The sequence below is a fragment of the Branchiostoma belcheri genome, unplaced genomic scaffold, assembly GCF_001625305.1.
Source record: "Branchiostoma belcheri isolate BF01 breed outbred unplaced genomic scaffold, Haploidv18h27 scaffold1, whole genome shotgun sequence".
Classification (NCBI taxonomy): domain Eukaryota; kingdom Metazoa; phylum Chordata; class Leptocardii; order Amphioxiformes; family Branchiostomatidae; genus Branchiostoma; species Branchiostoma belcheri.
In genome coordinates, this window is record NW_017802379.1 from 5,998,305 (window position 1) to 6,016,861 (window position 18,557).

Consider the following 18,557-nt stretch of genomic DNA (forward strand, 5'->3'; position numbering starts at 1 on the left):
TGCCGAGCCGCTAGGAGCGCTACTAGGAATTTAGTCAAGCTAGGTGCCTCTGGCATCAAAACACCAGGGGCCTGAATACAACACATCAATCAACGTAGTTGTAAAACCGGTTTTGTGTGGTATATGTTGAAGGATGGTACTGGATAGCAGTCGACAGCATTCTATTGTGTGTTCTCTGTGTGTTGTCTGTAAAGGTCTGACCCAATGATACAGTACGCTGCCTAAAAGTGTTCTACATAATTCTACGCCAAGGTGTCAAACTGGATAGTTGTCAAAAGCGTGACAACATGGCGACTGGGAAACTAAGACTGACTGAGAACGTGCTGTCTTTTTGGAAGTCCATCGTGTTCCTCATAACACCTGTGATCCTGTGCCCGCTGCCGTTCTATTATGCTAATACAGAAAATAGCAAGGTAATGTAATATATATTCTTGTTTGTGTGAATGTGTTACTGCTAGTGCTACATACATGATAGTTGTACTACGTTCATTTCTTCGTTTGGTTGTCATTTTTTCCAGCCGAACACTTGTTCTGTTTACCAATTGAAACACAAATTGTTCACAAGTTATTTCTTGTTGTCTATACATTTACGTCGTACAACTTTTCATCAATGTGTGTTTTTTTGAGATATAACAAAAGTACGTCAAAAAGACGAAGATAATCGTAAACCCTTGATCGATATAATAATAAACGTTGACACTGCAGTTAAAGTATTCTGTGACATCTGCTATTTGCTGTTCATGATTATGGCAAGCTTTCTCTCAAACCCAGTGATATGTTTTGATTGGAAATTTTGTGATGTTTTATTTGTGGTGTACGGGATATACATGCACATTGATACAATGTTTATACTCGAGTTCAAAGGTCAGTCTTGAACCACTTTTCGTTGAGTTTGTTGTCACAGAGAAAATGTAGAACAAACAAGAGTTCAAAGATATCATACCTCCATGGGATATTTAGTGCTTTCGTAGATTTTGTGTCATTATCTAAGCTTGTGCTTTATTTGGTGTCATTATATCTTATAGGCTAGTTATCACACCGACCGTAACACCCAGCTATGATATAAACTTCTTTATCCATGAGAAGTTGTCCATTGATATACGTGTTGTCTAAAGACACTGTTGTAGCCTACTGAAATGGTGCCAAGAGACATTTGAAAATTGGTTTATAGTTTATACGAACGTAAACGTGACAAGAGAACACCAAGACGAGATCTTTACCGGGTTCATGAAGAGACAGAGTGCGTCTCGAAAGCTTCTCAGAGTAGTAAACGTTTTGTTGTATGTTCGAGTTAAAAATATTCACCATTTTGCTTATGGAGAAGTGCAAAAGTGGAACACAGGTTCACCTGTCCATGACCCATATGTCACCTCAGCTGACCTGTAAATATACTTGTCTGGCGAGTTTTTCTTTCACAACAAAATGGCGCCTCGCCTGTTACACGTGTCTGGAACAAACCGCCAAGTCGGTTTCCAGGTCGGCAGAGCGACGAAGAAACAGATCCAAGACGCCTTGAGCTGCTACGAGCCGTTCAAGGAGGTCATCTCCTCCTTAGACACCAGTGAAGGGCGAAGAGTGTACGCAGGTTACTTGAAGGCGGCGAAGACTGCGTACCCTAACTATGTAGAAGAGATGGAGGGGATGGCAGAGGGAGCACAGGTGTCGTTCGATCGTCTGTTCATCGTCAACTATGAGTACGAGATCCTGCTTCTTAACAAGAGGAAAAAAGAAGACGAGGAAGAAGGATCGAAAGGTTGCACCACGGTGTTCTTGAACTACCGTGGCGGCCCGAGAGTGCTGGCCCACAACAAGGACGGCAAAGCCGGCGAGCAGGGCTGCTTCGTGGCGGCCCATGTCGAACCGTACCGGCTACCCGGGGGAAAGATTCTACCCGAGGAAAACTTCGTGTCCTACTGTTACACGTGCATCCTGCCGGGGGTAGCGTACGGCTTCAACTGCCACGGTCTGTGTATGACGTGTAACACGCTGTTACCCAAGGAAGCAGAGGAGAATAAAATCGGTGTATCCTTTGCCTGCCGAGCGATGCTGTCCGCCACCTCGGTCGCGGAGGCGGTGTCCATGCTGAAGGGCGACGGTATCGGCATGGCCATCGGGTACTCGTTCAACATGGTCAGCACCAGGGACAGCACCCGGGCCATGTGTTCTGTGGAGACCGCCGCTGCAGTGGGACAGCCCACCACTTTGGTGTCCGTACACACCGTAGAGCCAGCAAACGCGGGCGCAGACGGGCATTTCTACCATTATAACCTGTACGAACATCTCTCCGTCCCCGAGTGGCCTCTCAGCCCCAGTTCCCATCACAGGAAGGCGCGCGCCTCCGAAATGCCCCCACCTCGGACCAAACAGGACGTTCTCGCCATTCTAGGCGACACCAAAGACCCCGAGTACCCGATCTACCGGTCGGGTACAGGGAAGGACAAGGGACACACTCTCCACACAGCGCTGTTTGATCTTCAGGAGGGCGTCCTGGAGATTTACATCGGCAACCCCACGGGCGCCAAGGAGCCGGCACTGCAGTTTATCTTACCTGATTAAAGACGACGGACACAATAAATAAATCTTTAGCGCTTTACAATAAAATCTTGAAGCACCTCCTCTCACCATGTTGTCATGTGTTATTTATTGTGTCCTTAATTGCATTAACACTGCAGGTCGACAAAAGATACAGGCTATCTTGTTAACTTGAAAAGATATTACATTATGTAGTATGTACTTTATTCCCCCAGATTGCAGCCTGTGCCTATGCTGTTATCATCATGGCGGTGTACTGGACGGGTGATATTCTACCGTTAGCTGTGACTGCTCTTCTCCCCATCGCTATGTTTCCCATTCTGGGGGTCCAACCGTCGAGGAAAGTCTGCATCAACTACTTAAATGTACGCTTCACTCATTTTTATGCTTTATAGTCGAGTCGGACAAATTTAGAAAGACGTAAACAAAATACAGGATATTGTGACTTGTGTCATAATTACTAGCAGTCTCCCTACATGTAAGTCTATAATTATTATAATCATTCGGAAAGCGTCCGTCTCACAGTTTCGGTACTAACCATTAGCCTGGGGTCCAGTCAACCGAGGTAGGGGTGGGTTCTCTTCGGGGCTGCAGAAGCTCTTCCCCGCCCGACTCAGCTATGTTCCCCGGTAGTTTTTGAACGACGGGAGTTCAATTAGCCTCGCCACGGTCAGGTTAATCAACTCCTGTCGTCTAAAACTCAGGTGTAACACTCCTACCGGGCGGCCTGTTGAGTTAAGCGGGGGAAACTATTAGAGCCCAGAAGACAGCCTGCCCCAACCACGATAGACTGGATACCAGGCTAGACTAACCGTCCGTCACTACATGTTTCAGGACATGAATTTCCTGATGATTGGGGGTCTGATGGTGGCTGTTGCGATGGAGCGGTGGAACCTCCACAAGAGGATAGCACTGAAGGCTGTTCTTATGGTTGGGGTCGAGCCAAGATGGTACGTTCGGAATTCAGCTGTAGCCCATATATCGGCTCGGAACCAAGAGGCCCCGAGTTCGAATCCTGCCATGCCACCGATCTTGTGTCCTTGGGAAAGGCACTTAACACGACTTTCCTCACTTGACTCAGGTGAAAATGAGTATGTCTGTTGTCCGGAAATGCGTCATGTGCGTTGATGGTGACATAAAAACTTTAAGTTTGCCTGAATCCACGTAATGTGTTAGCAGATACCTTTGCTGTAGACACGTGTTTTTTTTACCCACGCGTGGCGTCAGCACTGGGCCAAAGTTCGTCGGAAGTCGATACCGCACCCCGTCCCGGTTGAGACAGGCACACCAATCTTCTTTCAACCGGGGGGGGCGGTACCGACTTCATACGAACTTTGACCCAGTACTGTCGTTACGTGTGGGTAATAACCACGTGTCTTCAGCGCTCCGGTCAGAAAGCTGATGTGGGGTCGTGTGGCGTGGCGGCAGAGTGCTCGACTCGGAACCTAGAGGTCCCGGGTTCGAGTCCTAAAAGGCCACCGATCTTGTGCCCTTGGGAAAGGCACTTAACACGACTTTCCTCAGTTGAAAATGAGTATTGTATTGTCTCCTGTGTTGGTGGCGGCATTAATATAAGTTTGGAAAACTTGAGTGTGCCGTCACCACGTCTTGTGATTACATGTTGGAAATTATAAAAAAAAAAAGAAAAGCTGATGAAGTCCGAGCGTATTAACTCAGGTGAATTTTATGCTACATATTGAAGGTTGATGTTGGGGATGATGTCTGTTACTGCGTTCCTGTCCATGTGGATCAGCAACATGGCAACAACCGCCATGATGGTTCCCATCGCACAGGCCATCTCGGCAGAGATTCTCAAGGAAAAGGGACCCGAGGAACGGGAAGAGGGCCAGGGACAGAAGAAGACACTAACTTCTGATGATGAAAACACAGGTATGTATGTTACATTCCTAAATGTTTAAACTAATCTATATCTTCCATTTGCATCTTGCAAGTCTACTCGTAATCCCATTACTTAATATACTAGTACATTAGTATACTAGTATACTGTATAAGAAACTGCACGGGCTATTTGGGTGGAACAGGTCGTTAGGAGTATTAAAGCTAGCTGCCGCCTTACTGTGTGCCTGCGAAGCTGGTGTGTTACGCGTTAAGGGTGGTTATACCGGCTATACCGATACATATACAGATGTCCAGGTATGGGAACTGTACATGTTTTGAAATTGTCTTATAAGTTTCAGTTTAGACATATAGTAGTAATCTTTAAAGTGCACAGATACGGGCCATACCAGTATCACAGATTTGATACGATTAACCAATGTACGTCACTTTTCAGTGCTGCTATCCACAAGAACGTCAAGAAATGAACAAAGCCAAGAGCTGCCCCTTGAAAACATTGCAGTGGAAAAGTGGTAAGTACAATGTACATGTAGTTTATCATTTTTGTAAGAAGGCCTTAAAATAGGATAAAACATTTTAGCACATTATGCCAATGGCTCCAGGTTTTTAAGAAAAGTACCGGAAGAAGGTATGATGGTACCCAGTACATGTGATACCAGTGTTAGTCTATGGGAGGGGTGGGGTGAAGTTACCAATGTGGAATTATGCCTTTTCAAACTAGATTCAGCCAATGCATTTGCCTGGCATTGATACTAAATATAATTACCTGTATTAGAAGAGCTTCAAATATAGATTGCTTCAGAGCCGTTTTTGTCTATTTTTTTGGCAGTGATGACGATGACGATGACGACGATATGGATTTGCTTGCAGATCAGGTATGATGACCAAAGTTTATTTCATACACACCGGAGACAATATTATAGAATTAGGCCATACCATGCCTCTTGTTGTAAAATCTCTGCAGTATTAGACGTTGTTGTTATATAAGTCACAGTTATAGATACACTGCTTAAGTGCTTCTTTGTCCCTTTCGCTATTCGTTCTTCTGCTGTACCAACAGTAGGAACTGTATATCATGTATCCCTGTATCCAGACACATGCATTCAAATGAAATACCGTGTTTTAGTTGAGGGCACATCTAATATTCGATAAATGCTGTACAACAGCTCACTATCTGTTCGTTAACGTGAAACTCTATAGGATGAATGGAAGTTGTCCGGTGCAGTTCAATGTCGAGATAAGGCGACGAAGGTGCTCAGGCGTGTAAGTTATAGCCTTGAAGTTACTATCGCACTAACGTTAGCAAAATGAAATCTCAACACTGACAACACATCATGTTCTGCATACATACAGGCCCGACCGTCAGCGGAACAGGCAGACAAAGTGACTAAAGGCCTGTTACTGTGCATCTGTTACGCCGCCAACATCGGCGGGACTGCTACCCTGATAGGAACGGCGCCAAACATTCTCGTAGTACAGACGGTCCAAACGTGAGTTTCTCTCATTGGGCAGCAAAAGTCATTCTCTTTTATTAAAGTTTTATCTGAATATTTAGGTTTGTTTGTGCAAAATTACGACTATGTCCATGACGAGCAACCATTACAATATAAATCTGTGGTATTTCCCTAATCCAAATGACACAGCGAGAAGGATCTCTTTTAAATCTCTTTTAGATTTCCTTATTGCAATAATTGTAGGACCAATAATGCGATCTTGATGTGAAGGTGATATACTGCTTTCTACAGTTGTAAGGACATGTCGGGATAGTGTTTTCAGCACCAGGGGCAGGGATGGTGTTTTGCTACCTGGGACAGGGGTAGTATTTTTAGTACGGGGACAGGGATAGTGTTTTAGTACTGGGGCAGTATTTTAGTACGGGAACAGGGATAGTATTTTAGTACGAGGACAGGGGTAGTATTTTAGTACGGGGACAGGGGTAGTATTTTAGTACGGGAACAGGGATAGTATTTTAGTACGAGGACAGGGATAGTGTTTTAGTACGGGGACAGGGATAGTGTTGTCAGGGACGGGGATAGTGTTTTAGTACGGGGACAGGGATAGTGTTTTCAGCACCAGGGACATGGATGGTGTTTTGCTATCAGGAACAGGGGTAGTATTTTAGTACAGGAACAGGGATAGTGTTTTAGTACTGGGACAGGAGTAGTGTTTTCAGCACCAGGGACAGGGACAGCCCGTTGCCAATATAACTTGGAATCTCTTTTTCACAGAATGTTTCCAAAGAGCCCAGGGATTGATTTCGCAAGCTGGTTTTTCTTCGGCTTCCCGACGATGGTCCTCACCCTGCTGCTGGCATGGCTGTGGCTGCAGTGGCAGTTTGTCAGTCAAAGGTAATGTGCTACAGGAGCCCTGATTACCTCCATGAATAATGGAGGTATTGCTCTTGGTCTGTCTGTGCATCTGTTTGTGTTCCTGTCTATGTTACCGCATATTTTTGGTCAGCTTTAAAGGAGGCCTGGATAGACTGTGACGATATTTGGTGTGTGGGTACGTGTTGGGTCACATGCCGGCCTAGTAGTGGCTGTCCTTATTAGCAGAATTCCCTGTCGTTGTATATTTCAAAACCCTAAAAATATATGTATATTTGACACGTTAGGGTTTTGATTTTTTGGGGCTTTTCATGTCAGGAAAAGTGGTCTAGGTTTCGTCCCCCTAGTTATTGTGGTGGGCACTTCTTACATATGCCTTTACAGATCATGAAGATGAAGAGGATATTTGAATCTGTAATGATGACGTGTGTACATGTGTTGTGTTTTCTGTTGTATCCTAGTTGTGTCCCAGGTTGTGCCAGTCGAAGAGGGTGCGGGGGAAAGTGCCAACGACACAAGAACGTCGCCGCCTATAAGGCCATCAGAAGGCAGTACGATGAGCTGGGACCCTTTTCGTGAGTATTTCATGTTGGTATAACCCATGTGCCATTGTGTTTTTGTTTGTGTATGTAAGTGTGTGTTTGTTTGTGTTTGTATGTGTGTTTGTGTGTTTGTGTGTTTGTTTGTTTGTTTGTGTTTGTGTGCTTGCTTATTTTTGTTTGTGTGTCTGTTCATTTGTGTGTGTGTGTATGCCCCGCTGTAGATGGTGTGCGTGTTTATTTGTGTGTGTGTGTGTGTGTGTGTGTGTGTGTGTGTGTGTGTGCATGCGTGTGTTTGTTTGTTTGAGATAAGTGATGCCATATGCCATATTTACACTGTATTCCTTCAGGTTTGCTGAGTCGGTCGTCCTTGTCCATTTCATCCTGTTGGTGCTCCTGTGGTTTTTCCGGGACATGAAGTTTATAAAGCTGGAGAACGGCCAGGCCGCCGGATGGGCCTACTTCTTCGTTCGGGAGTGAGCAATTTCGTTATTCTACAAACCCTATCTTCATAGTTTTAGAGTTCAAACTTTGTTCCAACACAAGAAGTAAACTCACCATAAATTTTCGGCCGATCTCGTCAACCTTTGTCAGATGTGTGATGCACTCGCCGACTGTCCGGAAGTCGGAAACGTGATGACGTCAGGATCACAAACATCACAAAGATCGACCGTAAATTTATGGTGAGTTTACTTCTTGTGTTGGAACAAAGTTTGAACTCTAAAACTATGGATTCTACCAACACGGGTGAGCTTTCAATCGAAAACCCTATTCTCGTTTATTTCTCCAACAGGCTTATGCGACACGACTTTCCTCACTCGACCCAGATGTAAAATGGGTACCTGACTTCGGTTGGGGAGGTAAAAGGCGATAGAGAAGGATGGGCTCCGCTTCCAATATCGTGCCCTACACACAGTGGATTATTAAACAACCCACTGACTCTACCTTTTAGACTCGTACATTACCTGCGAAAAGATCAATTTGAAATTTTCCATAACATCTATTGGTTTTCTCCTTCAGCTATGTAACAGACTCCTCAGCGGTTCTCCTGATATGCCTGTCCCTGTTCATCTGGCCAGCTAGACCGCCTAGCAGAGGGAGGGAAGGTCTGTATTGCAGTTAATCACGCAATATATATGAAATAGTTTTAAGAGTAGCACACTGAAAGCTGACCAAGCCATTGGTGTAAAATGCAACTTCAGCTGAACCTTCAAAACTCTCATAACTTTCATATCTTGCTCATTATGCTAATTATTTCAATTTTTACTCTTGAACAACATTTTCGTATTGATATAAGATTTTGAGTTGGAGAAAAGTTCAAGTTTTTCATAATGTAATTTACCAACTCAGATGAACTTTCATGCTGATTTTCTTATTGAGATGCACTTGAACCTAAGTGATAATCAAAGACAAAGCACTTTGTAACATACGTACTTAGCCAACTGTGTATTTTCGTGCCCTGTATGTGTACGTTCATATTGACTTCCAGATATCTCTAACAAACAAATTCTTGCCAGCTTCCTGCAGAAGACGTTATACAAATACGATTAATGTTTTTGTCCGAAGACATGGTTCCATGGTTCTAGTAAATTCATTAAAACTTAGAAAATGCAACATAAACACCGTGTGATATTGATTGTCTTCGACAATTTTTTGGCGACATCTCAGGGAGGAGCCTAATGGTACAGTATTGTGTGCAGTTTGCAAGAATTTTAGGAATGGTACAGGCATTTTGTCTACAGGAATGGAATGTCCACATCTATGCCCGCATTCCTGGAATCCCTTGAGAAGACCTCTCTGCCCCAGATGGCCCTACTTTCTGTGGCCCTGTGGCTCGTTCATTATACACTCAGGGGAGGAGTGCACTGTGTCTGTCTAGACTTAACATGTATCAAGTCTTCCTCAAAATCACGAAATGATGGCAGTGCCATGCAAACAATAACCCTAACAGCAACCACCGTTGCCGTGGCAAGGTATGTTTTCATTGCCAGTCTTGTTGTCTTCAGATCTTCACCCGTCTGATGACGAGCCGGGCCCGTCCATCCTAGACTGGCCCACCGTGGAACGGAACTTATCCTGGGAAGTCATCATTCTACTGGGGGGAGGATATGCACTGGCGGACGGAGTCAAGGTTGGAAACTTGTATCTTGTGTAGCCTCATGTTTATTACCTGCACTGTGGTTCACATGCATCGAGTACTTCGTGCCCTGGTTATGTTTTCCTGCCATAAGAACTAAGGTGACACAACGAAAGTACGGCGACTTTCGTAAGGTCTTCAACTAGATATACATAGAGACACGTGGGTACAAAAGAATTGGCCTACGCACAAGACTATAAATGAATCAACTTATACTACTTGTTCTAAGGTCTGAAACATTCTTTGATATATTTACATATTTGTACACACAGTAAAGGTTATTACCTTCTAGAATGAAATTGAATTTATCTATGGCACGTAATGTAACGAATTCCGTAACTAACAGTGCACGTTTGGTGTTTCAGGTGTCTGGCTTATCGGCGTGGATGGGACAGGGTTTCCGGGGCCTGGAGGGGTTCTCTCCGGCTTTCATCGTCATCATCATCACGATCATGATAGCCTTCATCACAGAGTTCAGCAGCAACACCTCCGCGGCGTCCATCTTTCTCCCCATCCTCGGAACGCTGGTCAGTTCGTATGTTTACTTGATAATGGCTAATAAACTGGTGGATGTACCAACTACTAAGTACCTAATACCAGCTCAGAAAAGAACAAGAAATAGTCATGCCTTCAAGTACCTGAGGGATTGAGGTGTTAAAAAATTCATTCTTTCCTAGAACTATCGCAGAGTGGAACTAGCTGTCACCAAGTTAAGGGCATTATCCTTAGATAGTTTTAAACAATGTTTAGAGTTGGATGTTCAAGGGTTAGGTGTAACAAGTCGTTCGGTGTAATGTGGCCAGCTGCCGCGCTGCGTGCCTACGAAGCTGGTGTGTTACGCCGAAGGGCGGTTATATCGGCTATACTGATACAGATACAGAGTTCAGTATGTTTAGTTCATAAACTATATATAACTGTAGTTAAGTATATTAGTTGATTCAAAGGGGCACACTATCTACTAGTACTAGAGTTTGCTTCTGGTATGACGTTTCTTGTTAATTCATGTGCATCGATATCTCTGCTTTGACATGTACATGAAACTAAAGTTAGATTTTTCAACATTAAATTTTATTTATCATTGCCTTTCCCTAGGCGCAGGGCATATGTGTCCACCCCTATTACCTGATGATACCGGCCGCTATCGCCTGCTCCTTTGCCTTCATGTTGCCCGTGGCAACCCCGGCCAACGCCATTGTTTTCTCATACGGACGCATCAAGGTGCTAGACATGGTAAGTTAGTGTGGAGATATTCTTACCACGAAAAATTTTTCCTTTACAACTCGAAAGGGACACGAAAAATAAAGGATTCATTTTTACCTCCATGAAAAATGGAGGTATTGTTTTTGGCGTGTCTGTCTGTATGTATGTATGTATGTATGTCTGTGTGTCTGTCTATCTGTCTGTGTTTCCGCAACTTTGTGGTCAGCATAACTTCAGAACGCCTTTATGGATTATGATGATATTCGGTATGTTGGTAAGTCTTAGGAAGACAAACGTCAAGGTCAAATATGGGCCTCCTGGTGGATGACCTTGGTACTGCAGCAGAACTTCCGGTTTTTGTATCTTTTGTCCTGAACATGCTATGGTCTTGATGTTTTGGTGACAGATTGCTTTTCCTGTCAGGAATAAGTGGTGTGAGTTTGGTCCCCCTAGCAGCTTGTTTTGGAACTGCAGGGCACTTTCTGGCGAAATGTTTAAAAGCCAATAAGTCCAGATAGGAACAACATATTTTAATAATTTTTGGTGTGTAGGTAGCTGAGAGAGAGATGTACATGATTAAATGCAAATTATGCAAATGAGGACTTTATTTGCATAATTAATGAGGAAATTCTATAATTACAGTGTTTTACATTATACTACTTTCATACATGTAATGTATGTAACCTATGGCAGGCAGAACATCAACAGATACTAATTATGCAAATGATGACCTAATTTGCATAATTTATGCAAAAATTCTATGATTTCTTAATGGGGAATGATGGGAATGTCATACTTGGGACATCTGTAACTTAATCAAAAGTTAACATACATCACGATGCATATATCGTGTTAATGCGGAGGTCATTTGCATAATTAAAGAGGAAATTTACATTTACATATCAAGCCCATATTTCATGGAGGTATGAGATCTCGGAATTCTTGTTGGGTTTGTTTCTTCGCTGTTTTATAAGCCCGAAGTATGAAATACTGATGCTAAAGTAACGTGGGGCACTATGTGAAATTGCATTGGATGCTATTAATTGTAAACCTCAGTCTGTGCTCACGGAAAATGTTTTGTATTGTGTGACGTCGGGTGGCGTAGTGGTACAGCGTTTGACTATGAACCGGTGAGACCCGGGTTCGATCCTGAGTTGTATCCGGGACATGTCAGGACATGCGCCCCGACGTTGTGCTCTTGGGAAAGGCACTTAACACGACTTTCCTCACTCCACCCAGGTGTGAATGGGTACCTAACTTAGGTTGGACAGAAGTTGTATTGAGGTCACCTGGTGGCGCCGAATGGCAGATGCACAGACCCTTGCTACAGTTCCACAAAAGTGTGTGGAGCAAATATGTTATATGTACATGTATCATTTGTATTATTCAGCGCTACAAAAGGCTGCGATTGCATAAGTAATATATTTTTTAATTCCAACATGTAATCAAAAGACGTGGTGACGGCACACTCAAGTTTTTTCAACTTATATTAATGCCGCCACCAACACAGGGGACAATACAATACTCATTTTCACCTGAGCGAAGTGAGGAAAGTCGTGTAAAGTGCCTTACCCAAGGGCACAAGATCTGTGGCATGTCAGGATAGGTAATATTTGACCAATAAACTATTTTATTACAGGCTAAGAGCGGTTTGGGGTTAAACCTGCTCTGCCTGTTCGTGTTGAACATCGCCATCAACACGTACGGTGTGCCGCTGTACCAGCTGCAGGACTTCCCGCCCTGGACCGTGTGTACCGCACCCGTCACCACGGCCGGACCCTCCGGCACTCCCGCCAACATCACAACTCTTGTCGGCAACTGAACTGTGCTAGTAGACCGCCAACATCACAGCACTTCTCAACAACTGAACTGTGCTACAATAGACCGCCAACATGACTACACTTCTCAACAACTGAACTGTGCTAGTAGACCGCGACAACATCACAACTCTTCTCAACAACTGAACTGTGCTAGTAGACCGCCAACATCACAGCACTTCTTGAACTTGGACTGAATTATTTGACCGCCAACATCACAACTCTTCCCAACAACTGAACTGTACCATAATAGACCGACAACAGCACAGCACTTCTCAACAACTGAACTGTGCTTGTAGACCGCCGTTATTACATTACTTAACAACACTTCTCAACAACTGAACTGTACTACTAGTATATCTATATGATAGACCTAACCTCCTTCGCAGACTTCTGAGGCGGCAGCGTTATTTTTTCGGACAGCGACGCGAGTTATGCCGCGTAGGGAAGTCTGCGAAGAAGGCTATGATAGACCGCCAACATAACGCTTCTCAGAAACTGAACTGTACTATAATACACCACACTGACTCGATGTTATTGGTGTATCCTCATGTTTGCTAATTTTCGTAAGAAAAAGAAAATGGATTTTAGTTGACATCTTATGATCAGATGTAATATTGTGTCATTGTAATATATATATATATATATATAGTACCGTTCCATCCACCACTTTGACATACTAGTTTGCATAGACTATCAATCAATTAAGCAATCGATCAATCAATCAATCAATCAATCAATCAATCAACCAGTCAATCAATCATCCGCAGGCTCTGATGCATAGACTATCGTGAGGATAAATTTTCGTTCTTCAGAATTGGATTTCAGACACTTTGACCTTGTACATGTACGTTCAAGCATCACAAGAATGTAGTGGAAACCCTGGAACACAATTTTCACACATTTGACATTTGTATCAACAATACCAGTACAGTATATGTAACGTATCGAACAGCCAAGTGGAAATTTTCAGTCGTCAGAAATCAGTTCCCTGAACTCCGGGATGTCGTTATCACAGAAGATGGTGTTCTCCATCAGCACGTACTTGTCTCCCACACAGAAGTTCTTATTGCAGGTGAAACACTTGAAACAGTCCAGGTGAAACACCTGGAAGATAAAGAAAGGTGTCAGGACAACTCGGCCCCTGGGACAACTCGGCCGTCATTCAGGACAACTCGGCACCAAGCCCAGGACAAGTCGGCACCATAATTTCTCAACAAATAATCAGTGTTTTGGGGCTCCGAGAATTGTAATAATAGCATACTAACAATAATTCTAACTTTTTTTTCTTTACTTAGATACGTATGTTTTTAGTGATGACGGGCTTGGCCTACGTAGCTCAGAGCAAATTATACGCTGCTAGCTACGCAAATTTCGTCATGTCCGCACGCCGAAAATACACAAGGATACAGTGATAAAAGAACGTTGTTGAACATTTCTCACTTCATGTTCCATGATGCCATGTAGTTTTGTTATCTATATATGGTAAGTCTAGCAGTTTCTGGGATCGTCATGCTTTATAACATGTAATGTGGTATTGTATGTCAATAAATGAACGTTTCTTTAATTTACAGTGCTTAGTTGTTAGGAAATTAAATCGACCATGGACTTTGGAAGATACCGTCTTTTTCTTGAGGAAAAAACCCAACTGTAGACATAAAATATATCTACCTTGTCAAGTGACCTCATCATCATTTCGTAAGCCCGGATACGCTTCCCACAAGCGCAACAGGTTCCATCTTTCCCGAACAACCTGCAAAAATACACACGTCGTGTCTGATTGGGTACATGTAAGATTAGTGGAGGTAACTCAGAATTCTTTACGGTGAAAAGACTGCCAGGGAAGAATAGAAAGATAACGTCTATGGAGTATATTTTAATGGACATCTTTACACATACAATGCCATATTATGCAACACAACACAAAACAATATTGTACCATTGAACTAAGGGGTGCCTTTATTGATCTTCTTTACAGAACCAGAGGTAAGAAAATCATTATTGTGCAATCATATCATGGCACAATACTCCTTTTTCTTTTCCGACATTTATTACAAGACATGGCGACGGCTCACACAAGTTTTTTGAAAACTTATTTCAATGCCGCCGCCAACGCAGATAAACGCATGAACGGACAACAGACATACTCATTTTCACCATGAAGGGCACAAGATCGGTGGCATGGCAGGATTCGAACTAGGGACCTCTTGGTTCCGAGCCGAACGCTCTGTCGTATTACACCAACACGATTCCACTGAGCACAATATTTGAACAACCTACACGTATTATCTAGCGCATACACAGCATCCATGTCTCGTACATGTACCTTAGGTAGTCTCTCTTGCAGAGTTTCCTGCCATATTTACTGTACAGATGTCTGCCCACCTCCCCCAGTCTGCACCCGCACAGGTCACACGACAGACAGTCCTCGTGCCAGTACTCGTCCATTGCCTGTGGGGAAACGTCTAAATCAGTGAACAACGACAACTTTCAATATAGCCAATGATGCCGCTGTTGCTCAGAAGACGCCTTTTGGCTGCAGTGCTTCATGTAGCTGCTAAACGTCTCTTTTGAACCGTGCCCCTCTGAGTACGACGGTGGGATTCTCCGTACATTAAAAAATCTAACCATTTATTCGGCACTACCAACTCCGAAGAATGAAACATCCATTTACACGTTAAGAAACCAGAAACAAACCAATACAATAAAACGACTAATGCTAATGAATACCTAACCTCGGCCCATGCGGCCAAGACTATTAAGTACACGTCTTATATAAAAGATCAAGAGATATGCTAACCTTGAGGAAGTATCTGTCGGAAATGTTCTTACTGCAGCCGCCACACTGCAGCTGGGTAGGGTGGATGTCCAGAACCTCGTTAACGGTCTCCCTGTGGACACAGATAAGACTGCTGATACGTGCCGCACGAACTACTAACAACTCATCTATAGCCTCGGTCACAGGCTCGGTGTGGACACAGATAAGACTGCTGATACGTGCCGCACGAAATACTAACAACTCATCTATAGCCTCGGTCACAGGTTCGGTGTGGACACAGATAAGACTGCTGATACGTGCCGCACGAAATACTAACAACTCATCTATAGCCTCGGTCACAGGCTCGGTGTGGACACAGATAAGACTGCTCATACGTGCCGCACGGACTACAAACAACTCATCTATAGCCTCGGTCACAGGCTCGGTGTGGACACATATAAGACTGCTGATACGTGCCGCACGAAGTACTAACAACTCATCCATAGCCTCGGTCACAGGCTCCGTGGGATCTACCGCTCGAACTATAAACATCTGATACGTCACGTCATCCATAGCCTCGGTCACAGGCTCGGTGGGATTGCTTTATTATAACATGTTTGCTTCTAGGTAGAAACTTCAGTTTGCTATCATTTGCTCCTTGATTGGACGGAGGATAGCGTCTCGAACTAAATGAGAACGTGTTAAACGTAGACGAATGCTCGCATCTTCGACCGCAAACCTTCTAAATCCACCAGAAATGTTCATTTAAACCTTACATACATATCACAAATGACTCGTTACATGGAGAAATGTGTACTTCACTACCACATCCAATACTGTTCTGTTAGCCCAGTGACAGTGCGGGACCTGATTTTACTCGAAGGCGCCTTCATAAATATAGGATCCTTTTCTATTCCTTTCTTATAAGATGCAGAGTAAATCACCTACTACTATTTAAAAAAATCCAACATCTATAGGGAGAAAACTCAAGTCTAGGGGGAACCTTCAAATGAAATTTCATTTGATGAATATAAAGCGTAAATGTTAGGTTATGTTTACTTCTACTATGATGACCCTAATTTCTCGTATTTGCCGTCGTTTTATCCCGAGACAGCAGCTAGTTGTATATATGCAGTGTATAACGGTCATACATCACAATCAGGCACTCACAAAATCACTGAATTACAAAATCTGAAGATACTACAGCAGAACAGAAAACAATTATACTTACTCTAAGTTCTCTTCGTTGTCCCCTCTCTCCTTTGTTTCTCCTCCTGCTACCGGCATGTTTTCTTCCACTGAGTTTCCGACAACCTGTTTCCAAACGTCCCCAACCTGACCACAGACCCTCTCTGCACGCTTCTGGCATTTACCGCGTTTCTCTCGTCATTTATAGGCCCTTTTGTTAATCACGTTAATGAAAGTTTCATTGTCTCCCTCCCAGATAACGTGACATTTTGTGGGCGGGAAGTTGTGCGGACCCCGGGCACGAGAGGCAGACTTCCGCTTCTAAAATTAGATCAACCCTCTCAACGTCCGGTTAATTTAGCCCCTCTAAAACAAAGGGAGGAAGAAGTATTATAATTACTCTGGCAACGTGGTTTGATACGAAAAGCGGGAGGTTGAAGCCCTTTGTTTGTCTCAAGAAAATTCTAGAAAATACGAACTTCGCTATACACGTTTTTAAATATCACACTTTTTCACATCTGTATGAATTAACATGCATGACGGAATATCTTTTCATGAGTTATGCAAGATGACACCATTTACAATTGCGAAGTGTCAAAGGAAAGGTTATCTCCAATGGAGCGTAATTCTACAACACAACTCAGAGGGCTTTTTAGTTATTACTTACTCTGCTTTTAATTGAAATTCCACGTTAGGAAAAGGTTAATGCGCGGGAGCCTTTATGTGGAAAGTTCAGAACATTTGGGCTCGCCGATGGCGGTATTGTTGGGCAGATTATTTCCACGCAATTTTTCTCCTGCAGACGTTCCCGCAATGACAGTGCGAGTCAGGACGATCGGAATCCAATTTGTTAGAAAGGGTCCGACCTTAAGAAGACGTCTGGTTACATTTGTAATGGATAGTATGAGAGGCGTGAGTGATTATGAGACCAGAACAGACGAAAACATAACAATTGGAGAAATTTTCTGTAACAAGTGTAAGGTAAAGTCACTTACAGTTTTAGAGCAATAACGTTGCTTGTTTACAAAAACAAAACAACTAAAACTTGTATATGCGGTAATCTTTTGGGGGTCTATTTTCAAGTCGTCGTTAATATGATATCTAATGCTAATGTCATAACTGACCCGCGATAGGCCTATGGGTTACAATGAGGTGGCAGAAGAACTAGAATCGTACTATTAATGTGCTGAAGGTGTAACGCAATCATAATTGACAACAGTATCTCCACGTGTTGTATCTGATTGAACGAAAGAGTTCAGACCTCATTATGACCATTATGCTTATATGCGTCAACAGCATATTTAGTACTATGCCTCAACTGGTAAACGCGGTAACGTTGTTGACTGGGTAGAGCGTATATATGTATTACGACACTGCCGTGCCATAATTTCTACCATTTTGGAGGGAATGGGACGAATCTTTCTTTGTTCCAGGATCGTAGACTGGACTTCACTGTAGATAACTAAGACCACACGGAGACTCTCGATATCAAGTTTCATCACCACACCGGGAGTCGTGCAACCTGCACATGTCAGGGAGACGTGATGACGTCATTCCGGTTAGGACAGCTGGGCTGGCGTGTATCAGGTGGCACGTTTAAAGTCATCCAGTGTAGTTTTTAGGGCTTGGAAACCAGGTTGTTCAAAGCCAATATTCTAGTCATTAGTCTACGTACTGAGTTGAAACCATACTATCCCAATGTACATTGACCCTCATGGAGTAAAAATTCCCCAACTTCTGACGGAAAATGGTTACTGGAAGAGCCCTGGGCTGATTTTTAGGGTACCACCCAGAAAATAAAGGGCTCATCTTGGGGTTTGGTTCTGCAGTTTTAAATGCCTAAATGATTGAAATGTGCTAATGTGAAGTAGTATGTGTCAATATCACAAAGATTGCCTTCAATTAATATAGTTCCAGGTTTGCTGCTCTGAAATCGCATTGGATGCCTTTGGTATCAGTTAACTCCTCTGTCACGCTTAGCTTAAACATCTGGAATTTGTAACACTGTCTGGAGCTTATAACTCTTCAGTGAGACTTCGCAATAGAGACCATGCGGTTTTAATAGCACCCATATTCGGTGAATTAATGCACTTTTTTAGTATATCTGTTTCTAAAAAGAACTCCTACATGCTTAAGCTCAAAAGTACTTTTAAGTAGTGTGCTGTTTATATGCGCTATACTTAAATAAACACAATTCTGTTG

General features: G+C 43.3%; 2 protein-coding genes across 3 annotated transcripts; one reads left to right on the forward strand and one right to left on the reverse strand.

Annotated features, from left to right (window-relative positions):
* Window positions 1–142: 142 nt before the first annotated feature.
* LOC109465155 (solute carrier family 13 member 2-like) lies at window positions 143–13,044 on the forward strand. 2 transcript variants are annotated; one of them, XM_019762305.1, is made up of 15 exons: window positions 143–413; window positions 2,748–2,897; window positions 3,367–3,482; window positions 4,235–4,422; window positions 4,826–4,901; window positions 5,219–5,264; window positions 5,743–5,879; window positions 6,618–6,737; window positions 7,178–7,291; window positions 7,606–7,731; window positions 8,276–8,361; window positions 9,262–9,386; window positions 9,758–9,919; window positions 10,485–10,622; window positions 12,232–13,044. In XM_019762305.1, exons 1-15 carry the CDS (start codon window positions 288–290, stop codon window positions 12,412–12,414), a joined length of 1,893 nt encoding a protein of 630 aa, XP_019617864.1. In that variant the 5' UTR covers window positions 143–287; the 3' UTR covers window positions 12,415–13,044. The 2 variants fall into 2 exon arrangements, with proteins under 2 accessions (XP_019617864.1, XP_019617870.1); XM_019762311.1 differs by lacking the exon at window positions 12,232–13,044 and having other exon boundaries at window positions 9,758–9,921; window positions 10,484–10,646.
* An 11-nt stretch (window positions 13,045–13,055) lies between these two features.
* LOC109465204 (rhombotin-2-like) lies at window positions 13,056–16,638 on the reverse strand. The gene is made up of 5 exons (XM_019762353.1): window positions 16,399–16,638; window positions 15,210–15,300; window positions 14,736–14,860; window positions 14,081–14,162; window positions 13,056–13,516 (listed from the first exon to the last, which is right to left on the reverse strand). The coding sequence occupies exons 1-5, from the start codon at window positions 16,452–16,454 to the stop codon at window positions 13,379–13,381; spliced, it is 492 nt and encodes a 163-aa protein (XP_019617912.1). The 5' UTR covers window positions 16,455–16,638; the 3' UTR covers window positions 13,056–13,378.
* Window positions 16,639–18,557: the final 1,919 nt, after the last annotated feature.

Coding starts and splice junctions, on each gene's coding strand:
- LOC109465155 (XM_019762305.1), top strand. CDS start 288: ATGGCGACTGGGAAACTAAGACTGACTGAGAACGTGCTGTCTTTTTGG. Junction 3,483..4,234: donor GTTGGGGTCGAGCCAAGATG/GTACGTTCGGAA, acceptor TACATATTGAAG/GTTGATGTTGGGGATGATGT. Junction 4,423..4,825: donor TTCTGATGATGAAAACACAG/GTATGTATGTTA, acceptor GTCACTTTTCAG/TGCTGCTATCCACAAGAACG.
- LOC109465204 (XM_019762353.1), bottom strand. CDS start 16,454: ATGCCGGTAGCAGGAGGAGAAACAAAGGAGAGAGGGGACAACGAAGAG. Junction 14,163..14,735: donor TGCAAGAGAGACTACCTAAG/GTACATGTACGA, acceptor GTATTTTTGCAG/GTTGTTCGGGAAAGATGGAA. Junction 13,517..14,080: donor TGATGAGGTCACTTGACAAG/GTAGATATATTT, acceptor TTTATCTTCCAG/GTGTTTCACCTGGACTGTTT.